The 18,364-nt window shown below is 41.0% G+C and overlaps 1 protein-coding gene across 1 annotated transcript in view; it reads left to right on the top strand.

The window, feature by feature from the left end:
• atp6v1ab (ATPase H+ transporting V1 subunit Ab) overlaps positions 1-18,051 on the top strand; it is a 63,084-nt gene extending 45,033 nt beyond the window's left edge. The window contains exons 7-15 of the mRNA XM_068034193.1: positions 473-635; positions 1,264-1,372; positions 2,316-2,438; positions 3,114-3,228; positions 4,401-4,464; positions 6,253-6,456; positions 10,089-10,183; positions 11,484-11,655; positions 14,356-18,051. Coding sequence (XP_067890294.1) covers positions 473-635; positions 1,264-1,372; positions 2,316-2,438; positions 3,114-3,228; positions 4,401-4,464; positions 6,253-6,456; positions 10,089-10,183; positions 11,484-11,655; positions 14,356-14,448 — 1,138 coding nt within the window. The 3' untranslated portion in view covers positions 14,449-18,051. The remainder of the gene's footprint in view (positions 1-472; positions 636-1,263; positions 1,373-2,315; positions 2,439-3,113; positions 3,229-4,400; positions 4,465-6,252; positions 6,457-10,088; positions 10,184-11,483; positions 11,656-14,355) is intronic.
• The last annotated feature ends 313 nt before the right edge of the window (positions 18,052-18,364 follow it).

Below are 18,364 nucleotides of genomic sequence, written 5' to 3'. Positions count from 1 at the left end.
CCACTTTCACACTTTTTTTTCCCTTTTGGCCCTCATCTGCTTTCGCTTCCTCCTCTTGAAGAAAGGCCTTCACTCATGAGTGCTGTCCCTTCAGGTCTTGCATGGAGTTAAAATGAGGACCCCATATGGGAATAGGGTTGGTCATGGGTTGTTGTGCATGTTATTACAAGCTTTTGTACGTGATTTTTTTCAGGCGACTGCTCTTGCCCCAAGTGCATTATAGCCTGGTGGTGATCTACTGCAGGTGTGTGTGGAGAGCGCTACTTGGAAGAACTAATAGACCCTAAACAATGCATTATGCTGTCTCGTCCACTTCTCTATACTGATGTCAATATGTCATGAATGCTGTGCTTAACCGGGTATTAATGAGTATTTGGTGGGAAGGAGTATTTTCATGTTTCTGCCTACATTGTCTGGAGAGTCAGCTCATAGTGAATTAATTGCTTTTCTTTGTCCTGTTCTTGTGTTTAAGGTGTGTGCAGGGTGGAACCACAGCCATACCAGGCGCCTTTGGGTGTGGAAAGACTGTGATTTCACAGTCTCTATCAAAGTACTCCAACAGTGATGTGATCATTTATGTTGGATGTGGGGAGCGTGGCAATGAGATGTCTGAAGTCCTGAGAGATTTCCCAGAGGTAAGTTTAAAGTTGTCTTCAAAAAGAAAATACTTCAAACTTGGAAGTTATGTTTGCAAATACTTTATTTTTAAAAAGTTGCAGAATATTCTGAAAATTCAGCGCAGATTCCTCAGCAAGTTCAGCAAGCATTAGACGAGCTGAAATGTAGGGTTTGGTCTACTCTGACTAATCCACCGGGAACACTCATTTGGTCTACTGAGATTGACCATCTCCTAATTCCTTTTCCAAGTGACTCAGCACAGAGGTGAAAAGGTGTACACCAGAGTCTGTTTTAAATCCTGCACCTCCTGTGATATGAAGTGACTACATCAGAAGATACCTGTCCTGTGTCTGATCTGTTAGCATTTGTAATCTCATAAAAGTTGTGACCTCCAATTATTGTATGTTGATGTATTCTGTGTCCCATTCAGCTCGCATTATATCACCCTTCCCTATTGGGTAATGATGGCGGGGGCTGAATTAGTGATAGGGGCATGCACTGATGCACTGTTTAAATAAAAACAGTATTACAGCTTCATGTCTGTATTGCCAAAAGCCTGCGGGTGCTGAATGGCCAAATCTCTCCAAATTTATTCTTTTAATCTTTCTAGGTGCTAACGTGCCCTATTTCTCTTGCCTCTTTTAGCTGACAATGGAGGTTGATGGGAAAGTAGAAAGCATTATGAAGAGAACATCTTTGGTGGCTAATACCTCAAACATGCCTGTTGCTGCCAGGGAAGCCTCCATCTATACTGGTATAACATCTAATTTCTTTTACATTTTAAATTGCTTGCTGCTGCACGGAATAGTGAATTACTTGGCTTTTACTGGTAGAGAAGCGTTATTGGGCCTGTATCATGATGGTTTATAAATTAATTTTGCCTGAAGATAACCCTGCATTTATTTGTCAGGGTGGTAAGGAGATGGTAGAAAGATACCCGCTTCCCACCCCATGTTTGCCAATGGATAACTTAATGCTTAAACTTGATTACTTCTGATTACCCAACTTCCCTTCCTGACATTTTATTTTAATTGATTGCCACTCTCTTTAGACACTATGCACCCATCTTTTAAAACTGCTTTAATCATCCCTTCCTTTAAAAACTCACCCTCGACTCCTTTCTTGTTGCTATTTACTGGACCACTTCCAACTTCGCTTGCCTCTCCCATGTTGTTAATGTGCTGTCGCTTCCCATATCCGTGCCCATTTCTCCCACAGCTCCATGCTTGAATCCCTTCAGTCCAGTTTCTACCCCTGCCACATCACCAAATCATCCCTAACCAAAGTCACAACAATCTCCTCTGAGGCGGCCATGCACTCTTCCTCCTCGACCTGTCCATAGCTTCTGACAGTTCATCACATAATCCTTTGTGCTCATTATCCAGTTTCTTGAGACTGTCCTTGCTTGTCACATGCTTAGCCATTCTAATCACAGCCAAAGATTTCTATTTCCACCCCTGCATTTTCACCTCAGGATTATCCCAAAGATTCATCCTTATCCTCATCTGCATACTGCCCTTTGGTGACATAATCTGAAGCAGTGGGCTGGTGACGCACCCAACTTTTATCTTTCTATTCCCTGCTTATTGTGCGCCACCATTATCATAACTTAATGAAGTGATGCAAGCTTCTAAATGTTTATACCAGAAAATGGCATAACTTTAAACTATTTCTTCCTGTTTGGCACTTATTTTAAGGCATTACCCTTTCTGAATACTTCCGTGATATGGGTTACCACGTCAGTATGATGGCAGATTCCACTTCCCGATGGGCTGAGGCACTAAGAGAAATCTCCGGACGTCTGGCAGAAATGCCTGCTGGTAGGTTTTTGCGTGCAGTGTTGCTGCCAAATTGTTAGAATATTGCTCTTCATTGTAGAAATGAGAGCTGGTGATAGTAGTGAATTCAGGTCATGCTGCAGGTACCTTCTTGCGTTCATTGGCATCATTTGCTCCCATAAGTGATGAGTGTCTTTTTATGATGGTTGACTCACCGCTCTATCAAGAAATGTGATAGCGGGTATCGAGTATGTAATAATGAAATGCCTTGCAACCTGGGATGGATTTCCCCAATGTCTCCAAAGGCAGGCCACATTAACCCAAGGCAAGTTGAGGCTTGATTTTGAATCGTTAAAACAACTTTACTCCCACAATAAGGCGTTAAGATGCCTACTGTAAAGATTGGAGAAGCTAGTGTGTGAAAGACAGAAATACCCTTTGTGATTGCACCCTGGGTTCCGCTAACCTATGGTTAGATATTGGGAAGCAAGGGCACTTCTGAAGACAAGGTGTTTGGACTTCTTACTGGGGTGATTAAATATCCTCTCACACAAGAGGATATTTAAGATCCAAAACTTTTAGCTTGTTTTATTTTCTACAAAAATAGTTGGAGCTAATTGGACTTGGATCTGTATGTTCAGCAGACTGATATTATCCAAATACTTAATGTGACTCATTGTTGAATACAATTGAAACTAACTTTATCTGTCTTCCTAGACAGTGGTTATCCTGCTTACCTGGGCGCACGTTTGGCCTCATTTTATGAGCGTGCAGGTCGGGTCAAGTGTCTGGGAAACCCTGAGCGAGAGGGTAGTGTCAGCATTGTCGGAGCGTAAGTGTTTAATCAGGAACTAAAAGCATCAGCCTTGTGTGTGAGGGAACTTGTCCCAATGGGAAGCTGCTTGATTTTTTTTCAATTGGGTAAAATTGTGAGGTGCACCACTTCATGTTCATCGTTTAATCATAGTCTATAATGAAATGAAATCGGCTAAGTACTGATGTACATTGAGAGTGTGATTTTCTTTATTTGCTTGGAGTTTTATTGAGCTAAGAGCTTAAGTCACAGAATAATAGCCTTTTGGCTCATCGTGCCCACCCTTCTGTTGAGCAATTTTTAAACACCTGTCCACTGAAAACTTCATAATATATATATATTATGAAGTTATTTATTGCACTCTAGAATTCGGCGCTTCCCATATTTACGTTTAGAAAAAAAAAACAGGAAGAGGCTATTCGCTTCTGCATATCTAAGTTGCTTTAATCAGGGTCTTGATCTGCTACTGAGGTTGATGTCTTGTGCATGTGCAAAACAGACAATAAGAAACACTCCCTCAGCAAGCTAGGAGTGGGACAGGCGGGCAGGAATCTGACATGCTGCTTGGTAGCAGTTCCATGGTTATTCACACTTAACTGAAGTATGTCCCACATTCTGATGCCAGAGGGTGTGAGCTGCTAGTTCTATGCAGTCCTTCATCAGGCAGCTGCGTACAGTTCCCACAGGATACCTAAAATCCCATTAGAAAGAAATGAGGGCCGTGACGTGGTACTCTTTCAAATCTCTGGCAAGGTATTAGACACTGTATCATGTATGATCTGTAGCTTGTGTCACATTGAAAGATGATAATTAGAGAGCAAGAGAGACTTTATTCTAAAATACTGCTCCAGATCTTCTAAGGCTTTCTGTTTGCAAAGTCTTCTCTCAGACTGAGAAGGTCCTAAATCTTATGTTTTAACATAATCTTGTGCTAAAACTGTGCCTTTACGTTATTTCAGGACACTAAATAATTGTATATGTGTATAATCTCGTTTTTTTTTCTAGCTCTTTGTTTCTCTGTCTTCTCCCTTTCCTCTCGCTCTTTTGCTGTCGTGTACTTTCCAACTTCTCTCTCTCTCATTGCAAATGATTCCTTCAGCACCTCTGTAATTGGAGTTGCATCTAGATCAGCTGACTAACATAGAAACTTTATTCAACCTCCTAAACTGATTTTGTCTTTTATTGCACAGTGTTTCTCCCCCTGGTGGTGATTTCTCTGATCCTGTAACATCAGCTACTCTTGGTATTGTACAGGTAAACTGAAACAAATTGAAAACTTCTGCAGGCTTTCGATTGTACCACTCCTGTTGGCAACAGTCAACAAATTGGAATATGATCAATCTATTTTAATCTACTAAAACATTCAGTCACAGTAATTGTAATTGAATGTGACACAATGTACATAATAGGTTATCTTGAATTTTACCAGGAATGAGGTAGTTGGAAGTTTCTTAATTCTTGCAATCATTCATATTTTTAATATACCACATAAGTGTATTGAGGGGGTAGGTGTATTATCCAAATGTTAATACTCATGCGTTTGCCTGCCTTGTCCTGTATAAAACTCATATGATTTCTCTGAAGCCTATCCACTCAAAAAAATATATATATATTTGTAATGCGCCCCAGGGTGGTGCTTTGAGGGGGCCTTGAATTCTGAGTCATGCAGTATCTGCAATTTGGCTCAGATTATTTAGAAAGAATGCCAAACCTAACCATTACTGAAGTCTTTCTCGACAATTACTTGAGTGTAATTTTACCAGAGAGTGAAGTGGTACCATGAGGTACCCAGAGGCTCAGTCTCTAGTTATAGCCACCTGTGGAGCCAATTTAAAAAAATCCTTGGTCATTCATTTCACTATGATCTATTTCTACCTCTGTGAAAGAAAAGTTCAAATATGGTTTGTACTAGAATAAATCGGACTATTGGAGTAGCGCACAACCCAAGCGATGTGAGGGAGAAATCTTCTCAAAACAATTGCATGTCTCCATTGGCCCACCAGAGAATCGAGAGCTGCAGCTGCCAGTTTTCATATCTGCTCACACCAGGGCCAACCTCCACCACATACATGGATTGTGTAAATCATTGAAAGTCACTTCAGCCAGTCACAGACAGTGTATTTGCCAGTGTTGTCACTGGCAACCCAGTGAAGTTCCTCTTCCCTGATCCCTCTCCCAATAATAATTTTAGACAGAGACAAAGAATCTCCAGGCTGGCTCTGGCCTCATCTATGTTCTCATGCCCTTGTTCTGTTGTGGACTTCAAACCTGAACAAAGTCCTGAAGCAGAAAAATTGTATGTAAGATTGGCCATAGCTGTGTGAAACAGCATACTGTTGGTATAACTGCTTCCCTGTTAATAGAAATTCAGCATTGGTCATGGCTCAGTGGGTAGCACTCTCACCTCTGAGTCAGAAGGTTGTGGGTTCAAGTCCCACTCCAGAGACGTGAGCACAAAATCCAGGCTGCTCCCAGTGTCGATACTGGTGGGGCCACCGCTCAGAGGAGTCTAAAAGTTGGTGAGCAGTTCAATTACTGGAAGTATCTCAATCTGCCAATCCCATCTATCCATATGCTCGCCACCAGATGGCGATGAGAAGCATTAGGGAGAGAAAAAGCACTGGCTGCTTTCACACATCTGTCTTTATTCTCCCCCTTATTTCTCATACGCTCATTCATTGCCTGCTCCCACACACTCTGCTGCCCCCTCACCTCCCCGTCTCTGCTGTCCCCTCTCTGCCGTACCCCCTACCTCTTCCCCCTCTGCCGCACCCCCACCACCTCCTCCTTGCCACACCCAACTCCTGCTCCCATCTCTCCCCCTCAAGGCACCCGCTCCCAACACTGCAAAGGAATGAAGAGTTTGGGGAGGGGGTGATGGCAGTGTTGGAGATGGGGAAGAGTGAGGCCATGGAAATCGAAATTCGAGGATAAGAATTTAAACTTTGAGGCTTTGGGGGAAAAAGTGCTGTCAGCAAGATTTTCCATAAAGGAATTGAGACGTATTGAAAGCTGATTTTTTCCCCCCCCCCTCTTGTCCAGGTATTTTGGGGGTTGGATAAGAAGTTGGCGCAACGCAAACACTTTCCTTCAGTCAACTGGCTGATCAGCTACAGTAAGTACACACGTGCTCTGGACGAATACTATGACAAGCACTTCCCCGAATTTGTGCCACTGAGGACCAAAGCTAAAGAAATCCTACAGGAAGAGGAGGACCTAGCAGAAATTGTCCAACTTGTTGGAAAAGTGAGTACTTTTCTCGAGCATTGTGTTGTGAGCCTCAGTATGGAAGTGGGAAGCATCACGTTGCTCAAATCTGTTCCACTTAGAGCTGACCACACTGGAACAGGCAAAATCCAGACACTAAAAGTACTGCTGTTTATTTCAGTGTTAAACAGTCTTTTTTAAATGCAGGTTCCTGTTGCTCTAGATGTATCATGTAGCTAACTCGTCCATGTAGCTAACTGCATTAGTTGCCTAGGCCCTATGCTCTGGAATTCCCTTCCTAAAGCTCGGCGCTTTTCTACTCTTTCTCCTGCTTTAAGATGCTCCTTAAAACTCATTGACCAAGCTTTTGTTCTAATAGCCCCTTATGTGTCTTGGTGTCAAATTTTGTTTGATAATGCTCCTGTGGAGTGCCTTGAGACAGTTTGTTATGTTAAAGGCGCTATATAAATACAAATTGTGGTTGAGTGAATTAACTTGTTGCTCTTTGTTTGCAGCTCCCACTGTTTGACTTGAGATCCTGCAGTTAGATTTCAAGTTGGCAGCTCTACTGAGATCAGCACTGATAACCGTGCCAGTTTGTGCAATAATTGTGTTTCCACAGGGGCTGTTTGATAGCCTCTCACCTCTGTCCCACACCAGGATTTGACTGCACAATCTGGGGTGACAAATTGGTGCAGTACTGAGGAACTTGTACCAAGGCCCTGTCTGCAGTCTCAGGTGGACACAAGATCCCATGGCACTATTCGAAGAAGCGCAAGGAGTACTTTGGTATCCAGGCCAATGTTTTACCCTCAATCAACGCTACTTTTAAAAAAAAAACAAGATATTAACTTGTCATCCATCTCAATGTTGCCTGTGGGATCTTGCTGTGTGTAGATTGGTTACAGTTTATCTACTGCAGTGACTGCCAAAGGAATTCATCAGCCATGAAGTGCTTTGGAACTTCTTTTTACTGAGTGGCATTAGAATTGCGTTGAAAATTCAGCATTCCATTGCATTGATTTCAACAGCTTTACAGCCATTCCTTACTGTGGTAGCTGATTTGGGAGGTTCCTGGAGGTTACTCAGTATGTCAGACCACTCTCTGTAAACCCCTTGCACAAACCAGTCAGCTGTCAGTGACACACACTGCATAGGGCAGGAACTGAGGCTGTTTTCTCCGCAATCTTGTTCTGATCACAGTTGGAGTATGGGTAGTTCCTTAAAAAAAGATGAATCCAACCCATATCCTTATGGGCACATGCAGCCCTTGAAACCCAGGTATCAAAGTCCTATTTATGCTCACTTTTGATTCATTGATTTGTCTGATTTGAATTTCACAGACCGAGAGAAAGGGCCTAAATCAGAACACCGAGATCTATTAGTAACAGCAACTTGAGTTGTTGAAAATTAATAGCAAAGTGGTTTGAACTTTATCTGAGGCTTCAAGGAACACCATTCATGCAGTGCCAAACGTCAGTGGTATTAGGCACCCTTACTCTAAAGGGGATGGGCAGCGCGACACGTTCATTGATGGACAGTTAGACATTGCTTTCATCGGTAGTCCTGTTTACATCAATTTATGGGACCTTGCATTCTGTGGTGCAGACACAAGCAGCTAACTTTCAGATGGGGCTAGACTAGTGATTCGATTCAATGATTTTAGTTCTACAAAGGTTGCGAATTGGGACTAAATTTGAATTTATAATTGATTTTTAAAATTGAATATTAATATTCCGAACAGCAATCTGAATTTTTGTCTCTACTGAGCTGCATTGGAATAATTGTGCTGACTGATGAGGCTGTTTTATTTCTATGCACCCGTTTCAGAGTGAAATTATCAGCTTTGGACTCTGAGGAGCTTCAGAAAATAGGTGCACTGTGCTGTGAGAATGTCAAGTTTTACACTTTAAATAATTACATTTCCTTTTGTGTCCATTTTCAGGTGACTGGTGCTTTTGCTTTCCACTGTATCACCTGATGCACTCGCCTCGCATTGCATCCGCCCGCGCATATGCACTTTTCCCCATAGGTTGTGTGTATGCTATTATGTCGAGCAGAGTTCAAGTTTACCTCAGTGTTACCTCAGTAGATGGAAAGTATTCAGCATGGAGCTCGGTGACCAGTGGTGTTCCACAAGGATCTGTTCTGGGACCTCTGCTCTTTGTGATTTTTATAAATGACTTAGATGAGGAAGTGGAAGGCTGGGTTAGCAAGTTTGCCGATGACACAAAGGTTGCTGGAGTTGTGGATAGTGTGGAGGGCTGTTGTCGGTTGCAACGGGACATTGACAGGATGCAGAGCTGGGCTGAGAAGTGGCAGATGGAGTTCAACCTGGAAAAGTGTGAAGTGATTCATTTTGGAAGGTCGAATTTGAATGCAGAATACAGGCTTAAAGACAGGATTCTTGGTAGTGTGGAGGAACAGAGGGATCTTGGGGTCCATGTCCATAGATCGCTCAAAGTTGCCACCCAAGTTGATAGGGTTGTTAAGGCGTATGGTGTGTTGGCTTTCATTAACAGGGGGATTGAGTTTGAGCTGCGAGGTTATGCTGCAGCTCTATAAAGCCCTGGTTCGACCTCACTTGGAATATTGTGTTCAGTTCTGGTCGCCTTATAGGAAGGATGTGGAAGCTTTAGAGAGGGTGCAGAGGAGATTTACCAGGATGCTGCCTGGACTGGAGGGCATGTCCTACGAAGAAAGATTGAGGGAGCTAGGGCTTTTCTCATTGGAGCGAAGAAGGATGAGAGGTGACTTGATAGAGGGGTACAAGATGATGAGAGGCATAGATAGAGTGGATAGCCAGAGACTTTTTCCCAGGGTGGAAAGGGCTATCACCAGGGGGCATAATTTTAGGGTGATTGGAGGAAGGTTTCGGGGAGATGTCAGAGGTAGGTTCTTTACACAGAGAGTGGTGGGTGCGTGGAATGCGCTGCCAGCGGTGGTAGTAGAAGCAGATACATTAGGGGCATTTAAGCGACTCTTGGATAGGTACATGGATGATAGTAGAATGAAGGGTAGGTAGTTTGATCTTAGAGTAGGTTAAAGGTTCGGCACAACATCGTGGGCCGAAAGGCCTGTACGGTGCTGTACTGTTCTATGTTCTATGTATCTCGAGCAGTAATCAGATGCCAGATTTAATCAGTTATTAGGAATGGATCAATTACAATACCAGAAACTGTACAGAATATGCCATTAAATTGGGGATATGGTTTTCGTACCAGCCTACAGAAGTAATTTTTATGACAGGAAATTGAGGAGGAAAATATGAAATGGATATGTTATAGGTTTGAGGATTAAGAATAGAATGTAATATAGTGCAAAATATATTGATGAAACATTATGCATAATATGTTATGATCTAGTAGAATATAATGAGGATTAAACATAGTCTTTCCCCATTATATATACTATTATTGCAATAGTATGTGTGGGCTATATCATTAATACAGATATTGCAACTGCGCATGGGCAGGAAATGTGCCATCTGCAATTGCGGCCTCACCAAATGCCACCTTTTTTTTTTCATTGGTCATGAGGTTTTTTTGTGTAACTTTCCTCTGTCTTCACTTTACAAGATATGTTATACTTTAAAATGCTGATGAAAGGGATGATGGCAAATTTTCCTCTGGGTTTGATTGCTTATTTCAAATGTCTAAATTTTTGTACAGGCATCTCTGGCGGAGACCGACAAAATAACATTGGAAGTGGCAAAGTTGATAAAGGATGATTTCCTGCAGCAGAATGGATACACTCCCTACGACCGGTGAATGTTCCCCCAGGTTTTTCCCCTCCCAACAAGCGCGTGCACTTACTCTGTGTAATGTCTGTTTTGAAATGAGAATATCAGAATAAGGGGCAAGCCATTTAGGACTGAGATGAGGAGGAATTTCTTCATACCTTTTGGAATTCTCTGTCCCAGAGGGCTGTGGAGGCTCAGTCATAGAGTATGTTCAAGAATGAGATAAATTTCTACATATTAAAAACATCAAGGGATACGGGGATAGTGCAGGAAAATGGTCTTGAAGTAGAAGATCAGCCATGATCTCATTGAATGGCAGAGTGGGCTCAAGGTGCTGAATGGCCTACTCCTGCTCCTATTTCTTATGTTCTTATCTACTGTGTTTAAATTGCAACTGAATATTTTTAATAGTTAATCATTTACAACATATCTCTGCTGCGCTGTTATGAAAGGTGCTATATATTCTGTGTTAAGGTGGGTGGCGGTGGTATGTGGGTTTGTGGTAGTATTTGCCCCCCTCCCCCCACTTTGTGTTTCCTGATTCTTACAGTGCTAATGAAGGTACTTACCAGGTGGTTTAATGTACAGCAAGTAAAGCCATATGATTTATCTAACTGTAGCCTCACAAAGGTCTTGAAAAATGACAATATCCTGATGAGTGCTTGGAATGATGTGTGTGGAGATGAATTGCATTTTGAGACACCTTGACAGAGGGTGGGTGTTAATGAGTGTGCTCCGGTTGCCAGTTACTTTGCATTGGTAGAGGCAGATGTTTTGGGTATTGCCTTGGTATATTTGGAAGAAGAGGACTGAAAGTTTAGCAATTCATGGAGCCTAGAGTTGCCATGTGCATCACATTAAAAGACAGACAGTCTGAGTGAGTACATAGCATCTGTTTAGTTCTGGCTTTTCTGGTTCAGATTGGTATTCAGGCTATCAGAAGTTGATATAAAAACAAGAAATGCTGGAAATACTCGGCAGGTCTGGCAGTGTCTGTGGAGAGAGAAGCAGAGTAGAAGGAGGACAGTAGAAGGGAGCAGGTTGAAGCCTGATCTTGGGCAATAAAGAAGTGCATGATTTCCTTGTACTTTAATGTCTTAAGTGAGGATAGTAGGGGTGGTGGAAGAATATCAGAGGAGGTGACTCGTGGTGAGAAGTTTGGAGTTCTGGCTTTCCACCGTGCTATTGTGGATTTGGCTGAGCTTAATTTAACAGAATTTCCAAAGCATAATACAAAATGATTTTGAAGTAGCTATCAATATTGTTGCTCATTGTATTCTGACACTGCTGTTCCAATTTTTTTTTTCTCTTCTCCCCACCCAAGCTTCTGCCCGTTCTACAAAACTGTTGGTATGCTGGCAAATATGATTGGCTTCTATGACATGGCTCGTCATGCAGTTGAGTCGACTGCCCAAAGTGATAACAAGATCACGTGGTCAATTATCCGTGAACACATGGGTGAGATCCTGTACAAGCTGAGTTCCATGAAATTCAAGGTAATGGGTTAGAAAAAGCATAATTTCTACCAAACTCTCCTGGGTGCTTGTGTGTCTCAATATATCGCACTTCTGACCACAGAATTGCTGAAGACAGGATGGTGGGAAGGAAGTGGAGGAGAGGGGAAAGTGTTGTCATTTCACCACATTGTGACTATTCTGTTCTTTTCATTTTGGTTATGGATAATGGTTGTTGGCGGTTGGTCTAATCCAAAGTGATACAATACACGGTGAAAGCGGTTCCCTGCACTGAGTGATTCCTGCTAAGAAATTTAGTCCCATCAGCAAAGCCTTTTTATTTTTACTCAATGAAAATTCAAGAAGGATGGGTTAAATATTTTAAAGCATTGACCACCTTACTTTGAAACTGATTTGAAGGTGTTACGATGTCTGATATTTCTTGGGCGGGTTGGGGAATTTTCTTCTTATGGTGAGGATGTTTGCAGTGAAAAGCACAACAAATTTCCATTTCAGGCTTTATCAGCACCAAGGATACAAGTTATGTATAGCACAACCGAGCATGGAGTAAAGCTCGCTGTAGTTTGACTCATGCTAAGCCTCATTTCTTGCCCTCAACACCCCTCATTATACCTTTATGCACCACTGACATTGTTCCATGGACCAGCTGTCCACTAGCCCCTCTCTGAAACTGAATCAGGGTCTTGCTTCGGGTCCATTCTCTATCGAAACTGTTTGAGATGGCCTAATTTTTTTTCCCCCAAATCGTTTCATCCTACAGATGCACGAGATGTTTGTTCCATCAATCTGGGTTGGAGTTTTAACCTCTGGTACTACCTGGTAGTCCAATCATTCTTAGAAATAGTTTGATTCTTCAGTAGATGTTGCTTTGATCCTTCAGTAGATGTTGCTTTGATCCTGGTGGGTTTTTTTGTGAAGTATGCAGTGTGTCTTTAAGACAGCAAAGGATCAGTACTGCTTTAAGAACAAGCAAGCCTCAGGAGTTAGAGAAGATGCATTCTTGTTGCTGTTGGATACAGCCATACAGAGAGGGAGAACAGCTAGCCTCAGAAGTTACAAAGGAAAGTGCATCTTGGTTGCCCCAGATACAGCCACTCAGATTGAGGTTAAATATACAATGTTGCGATTAACTGTTTGAAAATAGCTGAAAAAAACGGGCTTTTGAGAGACACAGACAGCTGGACCAGCATGAATTGAACAGAGATCTCTGATTTAAACTGAAGGAAGGGAAGTTAGACTGACTTTTATAATCCCTCAAAATTCTAAAGCCAAATTAATTCATTGAAGAGTGTTTGCGAGTTGTTGATCTGCCGAGGTCATCACTGGATGAAAGAGGAGTTGAAAATTTGGATGTTGGACATTTTTCTTCCCTCATTGGACCTCGGAAGACTGCGAGTGGACTTTTATCAGAGGATTGCTCATCGGGAAGTGTAAATCTGAAAGGACATTTTTTTTTTAATGTTTATATCCTAGTGTTTAAGAGTTTATTTTTTCTAATAAACAGTTAAGTTGTTGATCTAAAGACACCTGGTTTGGTTCGCCTCATTCAGGGGTTAATAGATGGTTCAATTTGGCTGTGGATTTCTTTAATTTGGAAAGTTTAAAGTGATATGTTAGGCGATCTGTGGAGGGACGGGACTGAATTGACAGTGCGTTTCTTCCACTGCAATCAGAATCATATATTTTGATTGGGGGCTTTGACGTGAGCGGTCGGTCATAACAATGTGGTTTTCTAATGCGATCCTGGAGCCATTCATATTTCAAATTTTGTATAACCTTAATGTACCATAAAATTAGAATCCATTTCAATATCACAAAGCATGTGGAATATTAAACCCCCTCCCTCCAAAATACTTTTGCTCAGGTATAGGACTAATTCCATATTCCCAGCAAGGAGCACGGGTCAGAGAAGCACCACTAGTGCTGATCTCTTGATCTCTATATTTCATCAGATGTAGAGTGGAATAAACCTTAACCAAACAAAGACCATTAAACAAGGCCTAACTGGGTTGGTTGTATATTCCAATGATTTCACTCGGTGGGAGACTTTGATAATGTCAAAGGTGCCATCAGTGGTGAAAATGTACTTCTGCATGCTTGCTTCTTGGTGAGTCTACTGCCTTCGCTAATGAAGCTCTAGTTTCTCATGAGATTCTATTTGGTATGAGCTGCAGCTGCTTTTTCATGAACCTGGCTACCCATTCAATATGCTGATGCATGTTGTCTGAAGTCCCATGTTAATGGTGCAACAATATGGGTGTAAGGCAGAGTTTACGAAAGGTCAGAATGCCTTCATAAGCAATAGTATATGCATTCCAAGACAAAAGGAGCTGTACTGTGCTCTTTCAGTTCTGTTTTAACAAGCTATCTGTGGCAATCTTTCTGGAGTGCAGCTGAGTATGGCAAACTTACAGTAATGAAAGGAGAAGTAAATTTGGCCAGAATATGGTCATACTCTGCAAAGCTGAAGTGTACTCCGAATGAGAAGTTTTGGGCTGTTTGTTCATTTGATGCTTGCCAACCATGAAAACACTACTTAAATAATTTGGAGTTAATAGCATCGTTCACAACTTCAGTGTCCCAAAGCTAGTCACAACTGAATGAGCAGTGAATGTGATATTTAAACGTGACCTCACTTGTTGCAGTGACATGCCACTTGAAATGCAAAGGCGTCTTTCAGCCTGAAAGGCACATATTGATATGAGTGTACTTTCCTTCCAGGATCCAGTGAAGGATGGAGAGGCAAAAATCAAGACAGACTACATCCAACTTTTTGAAGACATGCAAACTGCATTCCGTAGTCTAGAAGACTAAAACCAGTTGCTTCTGAGATTACTTGAAACAAAATCCAGTTTGCCCAGTATTTATAGCTTATTTTTTGGTTTCCTTGCATTCCTTTTCTACATTTATCTTAAATGTTTTGATGTATTCGATGTATTAGTTCATCATTCAGATGGAGTTTGATAGGTCTAGTTTATTCTGGATGTGTTTGTGGAATTGTGGGATCTGCTTACCAGTAGTGAAAACAATTGTCAGTATTGTGTCTCTGCCATAACTGGTATTGTACACCCTTGGTTTCCTGTAGCTAACAGGTCAAGTTCACTTTTAAACCATTGCAGAAATGAATGTGACCACCTCACTTTATTTTTTAAATGTAAGTCAATGGCAAATATGTGCTGTAAGGTGTCCATGTATACATAAGCCTCTGTATATACTCAAAATAGTTATTGGCACTATTGCAATCTAGCCTTATCTTCAATTCTGAATCCAAAACATTCAGAAGTAATCCTATTTTGGCATGAAATACAACATCAACTTTGAAATGATTCTTGATGTGAAGAAACTCTCATGACTATTTGCCAGAGCAAAGCTACCATGGGGAAGGGGAATGCAGTAATAGCGAGCAGGAGTACCAGCTCCAATCCTAACAGCATTACCAGCAACTGGTGCTGATGGACACTGATGACATGCATGCAAAATTTTTCTTGACAGAATTTAGCTTTTAGATTTTTTTCATTAGTGTAGAAAGGAATTGGGCAGTCCATGCAACACCAATTTCAAACCTTGCAAGAGAGCCAGAGATATCTTGTCCTTCAAATTAGACAAAGCAGCTAAAGGCTAGGTTCTAGGACTTTGGTTATGTAAGCTTTGTATCTTCTCTAACTTGATCTACAGTGAAATTGTGCACAAAGCTTGTGATTTAGCTTTCTGTCCTGGTACGTGCTTCATTTACACTGTGTTGAGCTTTTGGAATCTCTGCTTTGATTTGTGTGTGAAATTCAGACAACTGCTTTATAAGTTAAATTCAAAATTTTGTTAACGTGGAGCTTTTGGAGGCTTGTCAATAGAAAGCAAAGATCTTCATCCTTATGAAACCGAAGATCCAATCACTTGGCTGTCATCACAGGGGAAGGCCAACCTGTGATTTTAAAAGGCCAGTCCACAAGAGTTTGTAATAAACTTGCTTTTATGGGATGGTGAAACTGATTCCAGGACATGTGCACAGAGAGGGGTTTGGAAAGCCATCTGTACTGAATACACCACCAGGTTCAGATAGTTATTTCGGGACTCGGGGCTATGAAAAGTACAGTTTGATCAGAAGTATGCTCAACATCCAATTTTGTTGCTTTTCTGCTGAAAAAGGTGAAGACTTCTGTACAGGTTAATGATGTGGGCCAGAAAACCGAATCAATGAAGTTAAGAGAAAGTTGTCACGGTAAGAAAGAACATAATGAAGCTAAGGTTATCTGTAAGGAAAGTGTTCTTGGTAAACCAGAAAGATGGGCTTGGGAGAGGAGTTTTGAAATTGGTTTTATTTGGTACATGTACATTGTATCTGCCAGTGTTACCAGTTCAAACACTGGGTTAGTGCTGGTGCTCCTATTTGTGGATTTTTTTTCACACTTTTTTGCTCGCAATCTTTGAGTTACACCTCCCAAGAACATGGCCCTGATCCTTAGCCCAGAATGTTCCTATGTGTGGATAGCATTTTCTCTTTGTCACAAGACAATTCTGGTTCACAAGGTGTGACTGGTCTGTGCTTAAAACACTGCACTGTCGGGTAGGTTAGTTGTATTGATGGGATAGTCTATCTGTTAGTATTGTTACAGGATCTCCAGTCCTATAATGGATTTGTTTTTTGGGAGATAACTGGAAATGGTGCAAAGTTGCCTTCCAGGAGTTTAGATTATCTGCACTACTAGTTTGTCTAATGGAAGAGTTTGCTGGGTAGCTGTTATCAGAGTTGTGTAGGAAGTTAGAATCGTATTGCATTACTATTTTAGTTGGGTGTGGTTAAAATATGTGCAGAAGTAATGATTACAAATGAATCAGTTCTCGTAGGGATGCAACTGGTGAGCTTGCCTACTAGAGGATTGTTTCGACTTGTAATTTTTTTCATATTCTTGCTAACTTAATTTTGATTTTTGTAATTGTTCATTATGCTGCCCATAATCTGGTTGTGATTGGTGATGAGAATATATTGGAGGAGATTGTGTGATATTTGTAAATGTGAAGTAATAGTGGGTGGGAAAAACACAATGTATGAAAGCCAGGCGAGAGCATAGCTGCTGGAGTTAGGAAGGAAAGCACAGCTTAGTTTAGTTTGTGGACACATTCACTGCTGTTTAATAATTAATGCACTAATATAGTGCTAATGTTTCAGTGCACATTAGAATAAATAGTCCCGTATTCCAACGCAAAGCTTACTAGAAGGTTCACTTTCATTAATTTGCTATTATTTATCATTGAGTCGTCTGCGAATGTTAAGGCCATTTCAATGCATTCAGGCCCTGTGCCAGTTAGATAAGGTACCCACAAAAAACTAATTTGGGTTATTGTAAATCTGCTTTTGGGTTTTTCAATATTTGAGATTCAGTTGCTTTCAGTCCAATTATGACCAATTTGAGCTTACAAAAATAGATCAAAGCATGCTAGTTCCCTTTGAACCAACTTTAAAAATTGTGCAATACTTGTGGAAATTAGAAAGTCGTCTACATTACTTTTGTTTAAACTTGGAACAGTCTGGCTCTGATCAGTTTCAGTCAGCTGCAGTTATTTTTTTAATTTAACTTGAACCCACTTATAAATGTCCATAATCCATTTCATCCTAGAAAAACAAATGTTGAAGTTCATTTTGTAAATAATTTTGAATTTGGCTCTTAGCACTTTCAAACAGCATTTCTTCCCAAAAATAAACTTGAAAGGATGTTAAATCAACAGCTCCTTTTTGAAGATTATTTCAACTCTTTCAACTGACTTTTGAAAAAATTCAAAGGAAGCATGGCAGTGGAGATTTATCTGGTCTCTGCTTATCAATGCCTGGAATGTTAGAGCTTTAGCAAGAGAGGATGAGCATCTCCAGAGATGATGGACTGCAGCAAATGAAGGACATTCTACACATCTGGAACAGAATAGGTGGTTTCTTCAAATAACATCATTTTCATAAGCAGTAAATGCATGTAATTCTGCTTCCAGTTGTGTGAAAATGGGGAGTCATTTCCTCTAATCAAGTTCATGTCAAAAATCTTGTAATGCAGCAAATAGCAATGAAAAGTGGGTGTAATTAATTATCTTCCTGTAAAAGGTATTAGAATATATTGGGAATTAAAACAGTGATGCAATTGTACATTGTGATTCATGTATGGCAATAATTCAAGTTGTATTTTTCCAGTTTTGACAATGGTAAATTTCACTGTTCAGTAAATGATTTTTGTGTGCACAGGATGGTTACGTTTTTCATATTTGTTTGGTCATTGTGCAAAATTGTAAAAAAAAAACGAATAAACTTGCAATGATGCCCATTGATCAGTGGTGATGTTTCAAGTGCCCAAGGAAACGGCCCTGGGGCCTCTACTGTTTACCAGATGTACGACTTATCTCGAAGGTTATTACATTAAAAGTGCTATATTAATACAAGTTGTTGAAGGTATTAAAATGGTGTCTGGTGCCAGTAATATGCGTATATGAGCTTTGGGGGTGGGGGGGGGGGGAGGGGGGGGAGGTGAGGGGAAAGGCTTTTCACAGATCTACAGATTGATCACGATTCCTTTAAGGAACTGATACTAAGGGCTGGGGTTTGTTCCGATTAGTGGGTTAGTAGCAGGGCAGGACTTCTTCCTGCCCACATAACAGGGTTTTCTGCAATATCTCAATTATGTATGTGGTGCTGGTTTACAACAGTAAAATTGGTAATCATAGCTGGGAGAGAGAGAGAATAATTGTTCCTCAG

The sequence above is a fragment of the Heterodontus francisci genome, chromosome 6 (genome assembly GCF_036365525.1).
Source record: "Heterodontus francisci isolate sHetFra1 chromosome 6, sHetFra1.hap1, whole genome shotgun sequence".
NCBI classification, from domain to species: Eukaryota; Metazoa; Chordata; class Chondrichthyes; order Heterodontiformes; family Heterodontidae; genus Heterodontus; species Heterodontus francisci.
The sequence above is the reverse complement of the archived record's forward strand: the minus strand, read 5'-3'. Positions and strand labels throughout refer to the sequence as shown.